Here is a 16021-nt window from a genome sequence, read left to right on the forward strand (position 1 = left end):
TCCTTTTTTCTTGTACTATTTATAAATTATCTCCTTTTTCCTTTCGATGGTTGTCACTACATTCTTTCTTGCAGGCTTATTCTCACCACTAATAATCCTCTTCGGTACCATTGTAAGCTTCTAAATGCAATAAAAAAAATAAACAAATAAATAAATAAATAAAAAAACTCTGGAGAGAAAGCGCAGGACAAGGTTATTCTTATGACAGCGAAGGATCAACCAGCTGCAGTGGACTGGTGGGGCGCGTGGGGCAGCGGGAAGGATGAAAGCACAGGACAAGGTTAATCTTACGACAGTGGAGGATCAACTGGCTGCGGTGGACTGGTGGGGCACATGGGACGGCAGGAAGGATGAAAGCGCAAGACAATGTTATTCTTACGACAGAAGAGCATCAACTGGCTGTGGTGGACTGTTGGGGTGCGTGGGGTGGCGGGATGGATGAAAGCGCAAGACAAAGTTATTCTTACAACAGCGGAGGATCAACTGGCTGCAGTAGACCAGTGGGGCGCGTGGGGTGGCGGGAAGGATGAAAGTGCAGGACAATGTTATTCTTACAACAGCAAAGATTCAACTGGTTGCGGTGGACCGGTGGGGCGCGTGGGGCGGCAGGAAAGATGAGGCCTTTTTGGTTTACAGCCACATGGACGGACATTCGACTAATAGGTATTTTTTTTAGTATTAAGTCGAACTTTTGCATTCAACTATTGAAAAGTTTGACTATTTAGACATTCGAGTAATGAGTCTCCACTGTATATATATATATATATATATATATATATATATATATATATATATATATATATATATATATATATATATATATATATATATATATATATATATATATATATATATATATATATATATATATATATATATATATATATATATACATTCATACCTCGAACACGAGTTCGCCAAACACAAAACTCGCGTATACACGAATCGGTAAAATATCCCGTATTTCGCTGAGCACGACTTTGACTCGCGATTGCACGATTTGGTCTCCATTTGAATCTCCCGCTGGTCCTGGTGGATGCACTTGACCTCCCCTCCCAAGCGTCTTGGACTCGCCCCGGGGCTTGCGGTAGCACACTGCCTCCCGCCAATCGCTCTCTCTTTGTTGTGCTCTTGTTATGTACAGACGTGGCTCCCTTGTGCTCTCTTCATTTCATTTTTTGAAGAGTTGCTGCAGCAGGAGGAAGAAGAGGCAAGAGGAGGTGCTGATGATGAGGATCTTGATGATGATGAAGAGACCAAGCCTGTCTTCACCATCAAGACTCTTCATAATTTGCTGAAAGTCATGGAAGATGCAACATCCCTCTTCACTGAAACAGATCCCATCCTGGAGAGGAGCATTAAGTTCAAGAGGGGTGTTGAGGAGCTTCTTGTGCCCTACAAGGAGACCTTACACCATATGGAAGCATCTACCAGTCAGAGGCCCATCACTTCATATTTCAAGCCCTCTCAAACCAGCAAATAAACTAAAGGTACTAGTACTATAATTAAATAAAATGTGTGTTTGGTACTTCATTTATTGTTTTTTTTCAGCCTTCTGGGTAAAAAAATTTTTGAGGGGAGGATCTGGGAACGTAACCTCCATTTTCCCAAAGGGCCTATTATTCGCCGAACACGAATCTCGCCATACACGACAAGGTCAGGAACGTAACTGTCATGTTGGGCGAGGTATGACTGTGTGTATATATATATATATATATATATATATATATATATATATATATATATATATATATATATATATATATATATATATATATATATATATATATATATATATATATATATATATATATATATATATATATATATATATATATATATATATATATATACCGTATTTCCATCTCATAAGACGCTACAAGTGGTGCTAAGCAATTTTTGGAAAAAAAAGTTTTGAAGGTTTTACAACCTACCTGAGCATTAGTTCCAAGTTGGCGACTCTACAGCACCAATAACAGCATCAAAATATTGCTTTATTACAAAATATCAACAAAATTTTATAAAATAAATACTGCTAAAATAATTGTTACAAAATAACAAATTGTAGACATTTATTGATCCTCAAATCCTGCTAATTCATCATTGCTACTGTGTTCATTGCTGCTGTCACTTTCCGTGGTTGAATCTGGGTCATCTACATCGGCGTCACGGTCTTCATAGAGAAATTCATCCTCAGTTCCATCCATCCCATTGCTTATTCCACATTTCTTGAATGATTTGACTATAACTTCTTCCTTTACTGCACCCCATGACGTCTTCACCCATTCAGACTTGTGTAATAGATGGTCTTTTGAGTCGTCCTGTTGGCATTACGTCATGGTTACAGCAGCCATCCACTTGCCCCACTCCTCACACACGAAACCTTTAAAGGGCTATTGAGTATTGTCTGCTGAATGACAGGGAAGGCAAGGGAAGTTGCGACGTCCGCTAGGATACCGTTAGTTGGCATGTTTGTGTGTAGATGGCGTTGGTGAGTCATCAAAACAACCAATTCACCTCATAACAATCGGCATTGTAAATATCTTATTACCTTCATCAAAAAAAGTGCAGTATCAAAATAGATATCTTCGTATACTGTACCTTCATCAAAAAAACTGTAGTATCAAAGTAAATGATAATTGTAGGATTACATTGTATGTTTGTTGAGTGTGAGTGTTTCTATGTCATTCCTGGGGCGTTGGAGGCTTGTCAGACACCCCTATCAACTTGACCTTCCAGTGTTAAGACGCAGGGTGATTTTGGGGGCATTTTTCAGGAAAAAAAGTGCGTCTTATGAGACGGGAAATACAGTATATATATATATATATATATATATATATATATATATATATATATATATATATATATATATATATATATATATGGGTAACTCGATTTACGCATGTTTAATTTACGCATTTTTGTTAATACTCGACCCAAAAAATATTATAATTAAATTTACGCGATTGGTTTGCTTATACGCGATTTGGCCCAACCGCATTTTCAAACTGGGCGTCAGACGTAATTTCAAACTGCGCGCCAGAGAGTTCCGCAGCTGGCCGATAGGTGGGAGCTCCACTGCCAGACCAGCACCAGACCACCATGCTACAGTTTTTCAAGAAAACACCAGTGGAAGATGTAGTACCAAAAGAGGATGTGGACGATCCCGTGGAAGTGGAGGAAGCAGAGGAAACGCAGGTGGATGATGATGTCCTTGACTAGGAGGTGGACAGTAACGGCGTGTGCTTGTGAAAGGTGAATTAAGACATTGGCATCCTGTGTTTATTTTTTTACTAGTGTTTACTTTTATACTGTGGGGTTATTTTTGATAAGTAGATTTTTGATAAGGTGGAAAAGCTCAGAGGGAAATGGTGACTGACTGTGGTGTGAGTGGTGAAGGCAGTGACGCAGTGAGTGTTGTGTTTACGTGTTTTGTTTTGTTGTTTTCTCTTATTATTTTTTGCTTTCTCTTATTATTTCTTGCTTTTTCCTTTATTTTAGATACACTTCTAGTATTTAGAATGGTAAATAATAAAAACGTGTTAATTTAACCAAATAAATAGAGTATTTTGTATGAATTTTTTTTGGACCACATTCCGCATCCCCTTATTATCTATTGTTTCTTATGAGAATTACATGTTTGTTTTACACGAATTTTAATATATGCGATGCCTCTTGGAACGCATCTGTCGCGTAAATTGAGTTACCTGTGTGTGTATGTGTGTGTGTGTGTGTGTGTGTGTGTGTGTGTGTGTGTGTGTGTGTGTGTGTGTATTTACCTAATTGTATTTACCTAATTGTAACATACGGGAAAAGAGCTATGCTCGTGTTGTCCCGTCTCCATATCTATTAATGTCCAGCTTTTTCTTAAAATCATGAATATTCCTTGCGTTGACCACTTCCACGTCTAAACTATTCCATGCTTCCACCCTTCTATGAGGGAAGCTATATTTTTTCACATCTCTCCTATAAGTGGCCATTTTTAGTTTTTTCCCATGCCCTCTCGACATTCTTCCATTCCACATACACAGATCTTCCCTATCCATTTTTCCATGCCAATCATCACTCTGTATATTGCTATCAGGTCTCCCCTTTCTCTTCTGTTTTCCAGGGTTGGAAGTTGCATTCTTTTCAGTCTGTCTTCATAAGTCAAATCTCTTAAGTCAGGCACCATTTTCGTTGCAGCCCTCTGTACTTTCTCTAGTTTCCTTATGTGTTTCTTTAAGTTCGGAGCCCACTGTATTGTTGCATATTCAAGCCTCGGTCTTATCATTGCAGTAATTATTTTCTTCATCATTTCTTCATCTAGATATACGAACGCCACTCTTATGTTCCTCAATAAGTTCAATACTTCTCCAATTATTTTGTTTATATGTCTCTCTGGCGATAGGTCATTGGTAATTGTCACCCCAAGGTCTTTTTCTTCATGACTGGTTTTATGTCTTCATTTCCTATCTTGTACATACTCCTGATTCTTCTTTCACTCTTGCCAAACTCTATTTTCTTGCATTTTGTCGTGTTGAACTCCATTTGCCATGTACAGCTCCATTTCCATATTCTGTCCAAGTCTTCCTGGAGTAGTTCGCAATCTTTGTCACATCTCACTTTTCGTAACAATTTTGCATCGTCTGCAAATAGGCTCACATAACTGGACACCCCATCCACCATGTCATTTATGTAGACTGCGAACATTACTGGTGCCAACACTGATCCCTGTGGAACTCCACTCTCCACCAATCCCCATTCTGATGGTCTGTCCTTAATTATTGTTCTCATTTCTCTTCCTACCAAAAGTCTTCCATCCATTTTAGTAAACTGCCATGCACTCCTCCTACCATTTCAAGTTTCCAGATCAGTCTCTGGTGTGGTACCTTATCAAAGGCCTTTTTTAAATCCAGATATATTCCATCAGCCCAACCATCTCTTTCCTGTATTACATCTATCACCCTCGAATAGTAACATATCAGGTTTGTCGTGCATGAACGCCCTTTCCTAAAACCAAATTGACACTCACAAAGTATGTCATTTTTCTCCAAGAAGTCTGTCCATCTAGTCTTCACCACCCTCTCACACATCTTAGCTACCACACTTGTAAGTGACACTGGTCTATAGTTCAATGGGTCTCTCTTGTTACCTGATTTATAGATTGGGACAATGTTAGCTCTTTTCCAGTCTTGGGGCACTACGCCTTCCCTTAATGAGGCATCAATTACTTCACAAACTTTTTCTGCCAATTGCTCCTGCATTCTCTTAAAATCCATCCTGATACCCCATCAGGTCCCACAGCTTTTCTCACTTCTAAACTCCCCATCATGTTCTTGATCTCCTCCACCGTTACTTGAAACTCCTTCATAATCCCTTTCTGTTCCATTACCAGTGGTTTGTCAAAAGCAGTCTCCTTTGTGAATACCTTCCGAAAGCATCCATTCATAGCCTCTGCCATTTCCTGGGATCTTCACTGTATACTCCATTTACTTCTAAACTTTCAATACTTTCTCTATTTTTGATGTTGTTGTTCACATGTCTGTAAAAAAGCCTTGGTTGGTCTTTACATTTATCAATTATATCCTTTTCTTGTTTCTTTCTTTCTTCTCTTCTAATCAACACATATTCATTTCTTGCTCTTTTGTAACTTTCCCACTGCTTAATCCGTCTTTTCCTTCTCCACCTCTTCCATGCATCCTCTTTTCTTGTTCTAGCCTTTTCACATCTATCGTTAAACCAGTCCTGCTTTCCAACTTCTCTATGTTGTCTTATTGGTACAAATTTTTCTCACCTTCTTTGTATATTTTTATAAATTCCTTCCACTTTTCATTTGCTCCTTAGCACTCTTGAATTTCATCCAATTTGTCTCTTGAAAGAATTTCTTTAGGTTTCCAAAATCTGTCTTGGCATAATTCCATCTTCCCACTTTATATTCTTCATTTCTTCTAGATTTCTCTTCGTCTATCACCTTGAACTCCAAAACTGCATGATCACTCTTTGCTAAAGGGCACTCCACCCTCATCTCCTCAATGACCATTGGCTCTGTACTAAAGACCAAGTCCAGTCTTGACGATGCTCCCTCTCCTCCAAACCTAGTATCTTCTTTGACCCACTGAGTTAACACATTTTCCATTGCCAGTGTCAATAGTGTATTTCCCCATGTTGTCTCTGATCCTTCCATTGACCAGTCCTCCCAACACACCTCTTTACAATTAAAATCTCCCATCATTATAGTTCGTTCACAGCCACCCAACATTTCTTCCAGACATGTTCCTGTATCACTTATCATTTCTTCATATTCCTGTACTGACCATGCATTTGTCTTAGGTGGTACGTACACCACTATGTAGTGCCTCTTTTTCCTTCATTAGTTTCTGCTCTGATCTTTAGCACTTCTGCCTTTCCCATACCTTTTTCACTTGATCCACCTTTATATCTTTTTAACCAGCAACATCACTCCTCCTCCCATCTTACCTACTCTATTTCTTTTCCAAACGTTATATTTCCTTCTCCAACCTTCATCAGGTCTTCTCCCTCTCTCAGTTTTGTTTCAGTAAGACCCACAATATCTGGGTTCTTGTCCCTCAAGTAATCGTTGAGTTCTAAAATCCCGATATCACTCCATTTATGTTGGAATACATTACATTTCGCTCATATGTAAGTTTCTTTAGTCCTTTCTTGCTGTACTTTTCTGGGTTATGAACCACTTCCTCAGTCTCATATCCAAGATTCTCCAGAAAAACTCTTTCTTCTCTTCTTCTGTCCTCTCTTCATTTTTTTCAAAGCCTCCTTTCTCAACTCATTTAACATTTCTCTTTCCTTTTCACCGAGATCTCTTCTCAACCAAATCTTCCTTGTTGTTTCCTGCTGGGCTAGCCTCCATGACTTCTCCACCAATTCATCTACATCCTTTTGTGACTTAAGTTTGATTCTTATTGGCCTCATACCTTCTCTTGTGAACTTTCCAATTCTATGGAAGTCCTCTATTTCTTGTACTAGGTCTTTTCCTCCTCTTGCACCACATTAATGATATTATTTATCACCTTTTTATGTTTTTCTCTCTCCATTTTACTCGGTGTCTTATCCTCCTCCACACCAAATATCACCACACATCTCTTTTTGTCTACAGTTTCCCTCACCAATGTCTCATTTGACTTAATAACCTTCACCACTTTCTCAGCTATCTTCTCTTCTATGATCTGTTGATCTATAATTTCAGCAAGGCCCAAAGTTTTCTCCCTGACTCTTTGATTTCCTTTTCCAGACTTGCAACTTTGTAATTTACCTCCTTTCTTTCCACTTCCTGACTTTTTTCCATTCAGCCTGCTTCTCCATCACTTTTCCTAGAGATTCTCCACATTTTCGCAATTCACTTTAATTAGCTTAACTTCCTCTTTCAGTGCTGCATTTTCCTTCTTCATATCGGCACAGTCTCTCTTTACATTGTCATAACTCGTTTCCAGGCCCTCATACTTTTCAAACAGTTTTTCAATTTTACCTTCTAACTCCAGAATTTTCTTCACATAAGCGCTCTTCTCCATTATTCCTTGAAACCCTGTGAAGTCTGATTCCTCTTCGAGTTCACGGCCGCCATGTTGCGCAGACGTAAACAAACCAGCTGATGGCTCAAACGCAGGCTACAGTTTATATTTACCTTCACTGGACATTATTTTGCTAATCAACAGTTAACATGACTATATGGAGACGGGACAAACATTACCAGCTCCTTTCCCACCTTGGTTACTCTTGTGTGTGTGTGTGTGTGTGTGTGTGTGTGTATATATATATATATATATATATATATATATATATATATATATATATATATATATATATATATACCGCAAATTGAAATTACCGTATACTAAACCCATTATAACATGTAATAATACGGAATGCGTTCCTGCACACAAAAGTCACCCCTACAGAAATTAAAATACATGAAAATAGTCATATAAAAAGAAATGTAAAGTGTATATATATATACACACACACACACACACACACACACACACACACACACACACACACACACACACATATATATATATATATATATATATATATATATATATATATATATATATATATATATATATATATATATATATATATATACAGTAAGTCCTCGTTATATGGTACATATGCGTTCTTGAAAAACTTACCGCAAATTGAAATTACCGTATACTAAACCCATTATAACATGTAATAATACGGAATGCGTTCCTGCACGCAAAAGTCTCCCTACAGAAATGAAAATACATGAAAATAGTCATATAAAAAGATATGTAAAGTACTGCACAAAAGAAATAAACAGAAAAGGCTTTTATTAACCTTTCACTCGCCATGTATTCTATTAGATGATGTCCCTCCCAAGGCTAAGGGACATTATGGATTTCAGCCCTTATTCATCTTTCGCTAGTGGGCATACGAGGATAAGACGTCGCCGTCTGCACTGTCGGAAGCAGATGTGGAAGCGACAGCTGTAGCAGTCGGCACGTTTCACTGGTTTGAAGAAAGAGGATATGGAGGAAGGGTCAGCTGTAGAACCATCGGCAGCAGATGTGGAAGGGCCAGCTGTAGCAGGATCAACAGGTGTGACAGGGACGGCATGTCTGACTGGCTTGAAGAACAAGTAGATGGAGGACTGTTTTTTCTTGTTTTTTCATCACAGATTTCCTGATAAATCTTAACACTTTTTTCTACGTCATGAGCCATTTTGCTCCTCCTGGTAGGATTTGGGTCACATTCCTTCAGGGTTTCCAGAGCTTTTACGATACCACTGAGACATTCTCTAAGAGTTTTGATGTACAGGCCACGCACAGGATCTTCTTCCTTGTCTCCTCTCTCAATTGAGAGAGGTTCAGCATGGCTCTCCAAAAGATCTTGAACATCATCATCAACTTCATTGAAGCCAGCCCTATGTCACAGATTTAGTCATTTCTGATTGCACCAATGTCGTTTTCAGCGAAGCCTCGGAAGTCATGCGCGCATTCTGGCCATACTTTATTCCACGCAAAGTTCATGATAGACGTCTTCACTTCATCCCAAGATGACTTGATGTTATCTAAGGCGTGCTTGATGTTATATGACTTCCACCATTCTCTGATAGCGGGTTTGCCAGGCCCATCTGTGCCCTTTATCAGTTGCTGCATGGTTCGCTGCTGGTATTAGGCTTTAAATGTTTGCCATAATTATTATGAATATATTTGTGCTTACAATAGACCCTTTAATATTCCATTTATTCATCTAATTAGTAATGCATGTAAGTAATACATAATGTAGTTAAAAAAAAAAGGGGGTAGGGGAAGAGATAACAGGCTCCAAGGGTAGTCAAGTTAAAGTCAGTACTGTGAGTGACGGGGGGGTGTGGCATGGATGACGTCATCACCCCTGCTCACCCGCACTGGGCCCCTCTCGGATAACATGAGCAGATACCATATCTGTGAATTTTTCTTACCATATATTTATCGAATCGAGGGTAGTAATTTCCAAATACCGTAACTGTGAATTTACCTGATAAAGAACTACCATATAACAAGGACTTACTGTATTACCATAATACTGGTATACCAGATGGTGGTGCGCATCACTAGTCCTACCACAGTCTTGAGATAAACAACAATCTTCTGCATTCTGTCGGCAGTTTTTCATTTAGAAACCTTCAATGACACCAGAGAGGCTTAGTAGTGATAAAAATAGGGAATCTCATGAGAGTGCAAGTATTAATGAGCCACAGCACTCCATTACTGGATTTACAGGAATCACACCTCGAGAAAAGTTACAAAAGACGTTTAGATGGATGATGACTCATCATCCGATGACCTCCCTCCTCCTCCCCACCCTTCTCCCCTCCTCCTCTAACTTATCCATCACCAGCCTTCACTTACGGTATGTACAAATTAAAATTGTAAAAAAAATACATTGAAATTTTTATAAACTTGAGGTTTTGCTAAGATTGGAACGAATTACCCGAGTTGTAGGTATCAATAGTCAAACTTTTTAATACTCGAACAGTCATTTGGAACAAATTAAGTTCAAGTACTGAGTCTCCACAGTATATATATATATATATATATATATATATATATATATATATATATATATATATATATATATATATATTTATATACAGTAGAGGCTCAAAAACATAACTTAATTAGTTTCAAATGGCTGTTTGAGTATCAAAAAAGTTTGACTATCAATACCTATAAATCAGGTAATTCGTTATAATCTTAGCAAAACCTAAAGTTTATAAAAAATTTCAATATGATATTTTTTTATAATTTTGATTTGTACATATACTGTAAGTGAAGACTGATGATGGATAATGTAGAAGAGGAGGGGAAAAGGGTGGGGAGGAGGAGAGAGGTCATCGGAGGAGAAATCACCATACATGAAAACATCTGATGTGATTCCTGTGAACCCACTAGTGGAAAGCTGTAGCTCACAAACACTTGCACTCTCACCAGATTCCTTATTCTTATCACTAATAAGCCTCTTTGGTGCCATTGCAGGTTTATAAATGAAAAACTACCGACAGAATGCAGAAGAATGTCATTTTCTCACGACTGCAACAGGACTAGGGGTGCACACCGGTATCCGGTATACCGCAATACTGGGTATTTTGCTTTAGTATTACCAGTAACATAGGTATCAGAACAGGACAATGGCAGTCGTGGGGAGGCAGAGGCCAGAGCTTTGTTTACTACCATGTGTGCAGCTGTTCAATTACCAAATATTTTCACTATCAATAAGCCTTTGGTGTTTATTGTAAGTTTATAAATGAAAAACTATGAACAGAACAGAGGAGAAAATTATTCTGACAGTCGCAGCACCACAACTGGTGGACGGGAGGAGAGAGAGGCTAGGGAGCCTTTGTTTACAACCACGTGTGTGAATGCTCGACTATCAGGTATTTTTTTTAGTATTAAATTGAACTTTTGCGTTCGAATATTGAAGTTTGACTATTAAGATTTTCAAGTATTGAGTCTCTACTGTACTATATATGTGTATTCACCTAGTTGTAATTTTACAGGGCCTGGATATCATACTGTGTGGCCCGGTCTCCATATCTACACACATCCAATTTTCCTTTAAAACTATGCACACTCCTCGCTGACACCACCTCCTCACTCAAACTATTCCACACCTCCACAAATCTCTGTGGGAAACTATATTTCTTTACATCCTTTAAGCATATTCCCTTGGCTATCTTTTTACTATGCGATCTCGTAGTTCTATTTAAATTTTCCTCTCTCAACATCATTTGTTCATTATCCACTTCATCCAAACCGTTCAACAGTTTATAAACCTGTATTAAATCTCCTCTTTCCCTTCTATGTTCCAAGGTAAGCAAATTCATTTCTTTTAATCTCTCCTCATAGGTCATTTCTGCCAATTCCGGAACCATTTTTGTTGCCATTCTCTGCAATCTCTCCAACTTCCTTATATGCTTCTTTTTATAAGGGACCAAACCACCCCAGCATATTCCAATCTTGGTCTAATTACCGTAATAATTAATTTCTTCATCATATCTTTATCCATATAATGAAAGGCTAATCCAATATTTCTAATCAAATTATATGTTTCTCCAAACATCTTGTCAATATGAGCCTCAAACTGCCCATGGTCTTGTATTATCACTCCCAAATCCTTTTCCTTTTCCACCTTTTTCAACACTACTCCTTCACCCATCTTGTATGACCCTCTTGGCCGTCTTCCACTCTTCCCCATCTCCATTACATGACTTTTGCTCAGATTAAATTCCATCTCCCACCTCTTGCTCCACTCCCAAATCCTATCCAGATCTGCCTGTAAAATTTCACAATCTTCTTCACTCTTCACATACCTACACAACTTTGCATCATCCGCAAACAAATTAATATAACTGTTTACTCCCTCTGGCATATCATTAATATAGACAAGGAAAAGTATTGGTGCCAGCACTGAACCTTGTGGGACTCCACTCTCCACCACCAACCAGTCCGACTTTGCATCCCTTAATACCGTTCTCATCTCCCTCCATCTCAAGTAGTTTTTCATCCACTTTAACACTTTTCCCTTCAGTCCTCCATAAATCTCTAATTTCCATAGCAGTCTCATGTGAAGTACCTTGTCGAAAGCTTTTTTTAAATCCAAATATTCACAGTCCATCCATCCCTCTCTCTCTTGTATTTTGTCAACCACTCTTGAATAAAAGCTCAGTAGATTTGTTACACATGACCTCCCTTTCCTAAAGCCAAATTCATGATCCGATAATAACTTATGATCCTCCAGGAACCGTATCCAATATTTCTTTATCACCCTCTCACAAATCTTACCGACAACACTTGTTAAAGACAGAGGTCTATAGTTAAGAGGCTCTTCTTTACTGCCTCCCTTATAAATGGGCACCACTTCAGCTCTTTTCCACTCTACTGGTACTTCCCTGTTTCTAATGAGCACCTTATAATATCATATAATGGATCTATCAATTCTTCTCTACATTCCTTCAATAATTTGCCTGAAACTTCATCTGGTCCCATCGCTTTATCATCTTTAAGTTCCTCCAACATTTTATATAACTCCTTTTTAGGTATCTTAATGTCATCCATGTACACATTTCCTTCTACATTCTGAGGCTTTACAAACATTGTTTCTTTAGTAAATACTTGTTGAAACCTATTATTTAGCAATTCCGCGATATTCTTAAGGTCATCTACTATCCCTTGCTCTCTTTTTAATCTTTCAATGGACTCTCTCTTTTTAAGTTTACCATTTATGAACCTGTAAAACAATTTTGGATGTGAGTGTGTGTGTGTGTGTGTGTATTTACCTATTTGTATTTACCTATTTGTGTATTACAGAGCCCGAGCTAAGCTCTCTGTGTCCTGTCTCCTTGTTCATTCCTGTCATATCTCTCTTTCATGTGTGTGTGTGTGTGTGTGTGTGTGTGTGTGTGTGTGTGTGTGTGTGTGTGTGTGTGTGTGTGTGTGTGTGTGTGTATTTTTCTTTTTTTTTTCCTTTCTTTTTTTTCTTTTTTTTCTTTTTCTTTTTCTCTTAATACATAGTTCTAATACATAAGTACATAGTTAACTTACCTAATAATAGACAAAAAGTTTGGTGCATGAGGAATGTCTAGGTGGCCAAAGCCATATTCTGCCTCCAGCTCAACGAATGTGACTGGCATGGCATCTGGGAGACGTGAATCCTTAGCCGCCTTATAAAGCTGAAAACAATATTGTCTCATTAAACAACTAATTCTTGTATTATAATTTCATAATTTGAAATTGATAAAAACTTTAAAAATGCCTTTAAGATCATCTAAGTTATATATGATTTTTTTAAAAATCAACACTTCAAGCATTCAATTAATATTTTTCAACAGTAACACTGTCTCAGATATTCAACTGTCAATGCAGCACTATCTTTTAATGAAAACATAAAATGGGAAATTACTCACCCTTCTTCCCAGTTCAATTGGCACAACTACATCATCTTGGGCATGAAGGATCAAAACTGGACATGGAATATACATGATGTGACTATCACTCTTAAACTCATTCCCAGAATCTCGTATAGGATCGATGAAAGCCCAGTCAAAATATGGCAAACTATGGAAGACCTGGAAATTAAAGATAATCCACAATAACTCATCAGTATTAAACTTAAACTTGTGACCCAAATCTTCTCCTTCATCATCTATTACATTAAATTATTATTAGGCATTTAATATCTAATACAAATCATGAATTACATAGGAAGCTCCAAAGACTGCTTCAATATTACACTCTTTGTAAAGAATAAATAAATAAGAAGTAATGAAAAATATGGAAAGCATATACAGATTATGAATGACAAATGAACTTGGTAGTTTATGACAAACAAAATCTGACAATACCTGAGACAGGGGATTAAGTCTGATTTCATCATGTAAATTGTTAAAAGGAGCTTCCAGCACCAGACCCTGCGGACACTCATTCGCTTGACAAAGTTCAGACAGAGCATGGCAAGACACACTGTAAGAAATCACTGAGATTAAAAGCAATTGAAGAAATACTAATAAGTATGCTTTCATTATAAAATCCTGAAGAACAAAATAAAAGTCTGAGACATGGATGACAAACAAATCGAGAGGTGACAGTGATATTTATGATCAGTCAAGATAACTAACATAGATTAAATCTATCTATATATATATTGTTACTTTCATGCTAACTGCCCCTCTGATCTCAATAACTGCATTCATCCCCATCTCTTATGGCCTTGCTGGAGTATAAATTTATGATGAGGTTTTACTCAATTTTTGCCATAAAATAATGTATTTCAATCATCATTACATTGATAACTTAAATAACTGTCAATTAGAGTATCATCTTACCCAGTACCAAGAGAATGTCCCCACACAAAGAGAGGGGAGTTTCCTGACTTATCACGAAGATATCTAAACACAGCTTTTGTATCTGCCACCAAACCTTCTTCAGATGGTGCCACGGGGGAAGAATCCCCATAACCTGCAATGGAGAAAATAATGTCAGTACTGAGACCCTGGATATCCTTTGTCTTTCCAGGGGACATCAGGGCAAGCCAAAGAACATCCAGGGCCTCTGTGCACTTGCTTATTATCCTCATTATTTAAGATGAGGAAGCATTCTACAGTGAAAGACCGAGAAACACTGGCTACTCTAGCATCTCAGTGCTACAATCATTCACTCACTGCTAGTGGGGGCACACACTGTTCCTGAGGATAATCCAAGAGTTGGAATAACAGCAGTGGCAGCTCGTTTGTAGGCACTGTGGAACTGCAGCACCCCCTATTTTCACTTGATATTATCATTAATATTCAATATAATTATTTTTTCTTTAATTCTTTCTTTATACTTGTACATTATACAATCTGTAAGCTTTATGTCAGTAGCCATCTCTGTTTAAAAAATTTTTTTTTAAATCACAAAAATCTTTGTATGGAACTGCACACATCACAGTTCCACTGGCATGAAGTCTGGCTGCTTTGCGCATGTGCACACAGGAGGTTGTTCTCGGGGCTGTGAGGGAGAGGGAGCACTGTCATTCCCACAGTGCCAACCTTGGCGTGCTGGTGGAAGGTAGTATTTATTTTTTACTCTGAGTGTGTTGTGCTTAAAAAATGGTGTACCAAAGAAAAAAATTATTGATCTTTTTGCACAAATTAAAACAAGAAGAATGAATTTAATTTCCAAATGAATGGATCAACATTGAACTGTGACAGTTTAAATCATAGTAATTAGAAAATGTTTTATTTTCTTCTTTAAGGATACTATCAAAGTTTTTTAAAGAAATATTCTTATACCTGCACGTTTCCTTTTACAAAATGTTAAAACAAGACCTAAACAATTTTTTGGGAGCAGCACCCCCATTAGTTTTAGCTACTGAATAAAAGCAAACAATGTGTAAAATGGCTTCAATATAATGAGAGAGAATCTTGTTGTACAAAACATGACTGTGTCACTGCAGAGCCAGACTAGCAATGGGGGCACACTGGAAGGACACCACAAGCAATCCCACATACAAAATAACAAAGTGTAATAAACAAAAAATGATTGCTAAATAATTATAATGATAAAAACAATAAAATATATAATAATTAATAATAATAATAATAATAATAATAATAATAATAATAAATAATAATAATAATAATAATAAAAATAATAATAACAAAAATAAAAATAATAATAATGACAATAATAAAAGAAAATGAACTCACAATATATTCCCCCATGGAAACATACTAACATAGCCAAACAAATGCCTCTATACTGTACTTGCTTGCGGAGCAAGTGACTGCATGCTTAAGTGATCATAAAAGCAAAGCATAATCAGTCATGTAGGGTAGGCAAGGCTAGTAAAGAATAATGATTGTAAAAAGCAAATTATCATATAATGGTGAACCATATAGTAGGGAGGACCTGCACATATTTTTTTTCCATCAGAAATTGTACACTTTTTGGATGATTAAGTGTAAAACTTACGTTTTCTCTAGCTGAGCAATCACTATGCCTAACATTTTACTTAA

General features: G+C 37.4%; 1 protein-coding gene across 6 annotated transcripts in view; it reads right to left on the reverse strand.

Moving 5' to 3' along the window:
• LOC123517313 (lysophosphatidylserine lipase ABHD12-like) overlaps positions 1 to 16021 on the reverse strand; it is a 124464-nt gene that overhangs the window by 65301 nt on the left and 43142 nt on the right. For 5 of the 6 annotated variants that reach the window (XR_006678430.1, XR_006678431.1, XR_006678432.1 and 2 more), the window contains exons 5-8: positions 14348 to 14480; positions 13868 to 13985; positions 13430 to 13591; positions 13068 to 13195 (exon numbers count right to left, since the gene is read on the reverse strand). Coding sequence is in view for 2 of the 6 variants with exons in the window: in XM_045277284.1 (XP_045133219.1) it covers positions 13068 to 13195; positions 13430 to 13591; positions 13868 to 13985; positions 14348 to 14480 (541 nt within the window). In the remaining 4 variants the exon portion in view is untranslated. Of the gene's footprint in view, positions 1 to 1853; positions 2322 to 13067; positions 13196 to 13429; positions 13592 to 13867; positions 13986 to 14347; positions 14481 to 16021 lie in introns of those variants that run through there. The other variant, XM_045277283.1, reaches the window with a different exon arrangement.

This window comes from Portunus trituberculatus, chromosome 42, assembly GCF_017591435.1.
Source record: "Portunus trituberculatus isolate SZX2019 chromosome 42, ASM1759143v1, whole genome shotgun sequence".
NCBI lineage: Eukaryota > Metazoa > Arthropoda > Malacostraca > Decapoda > Portunidae > Portunus > Portunus trituberculatus.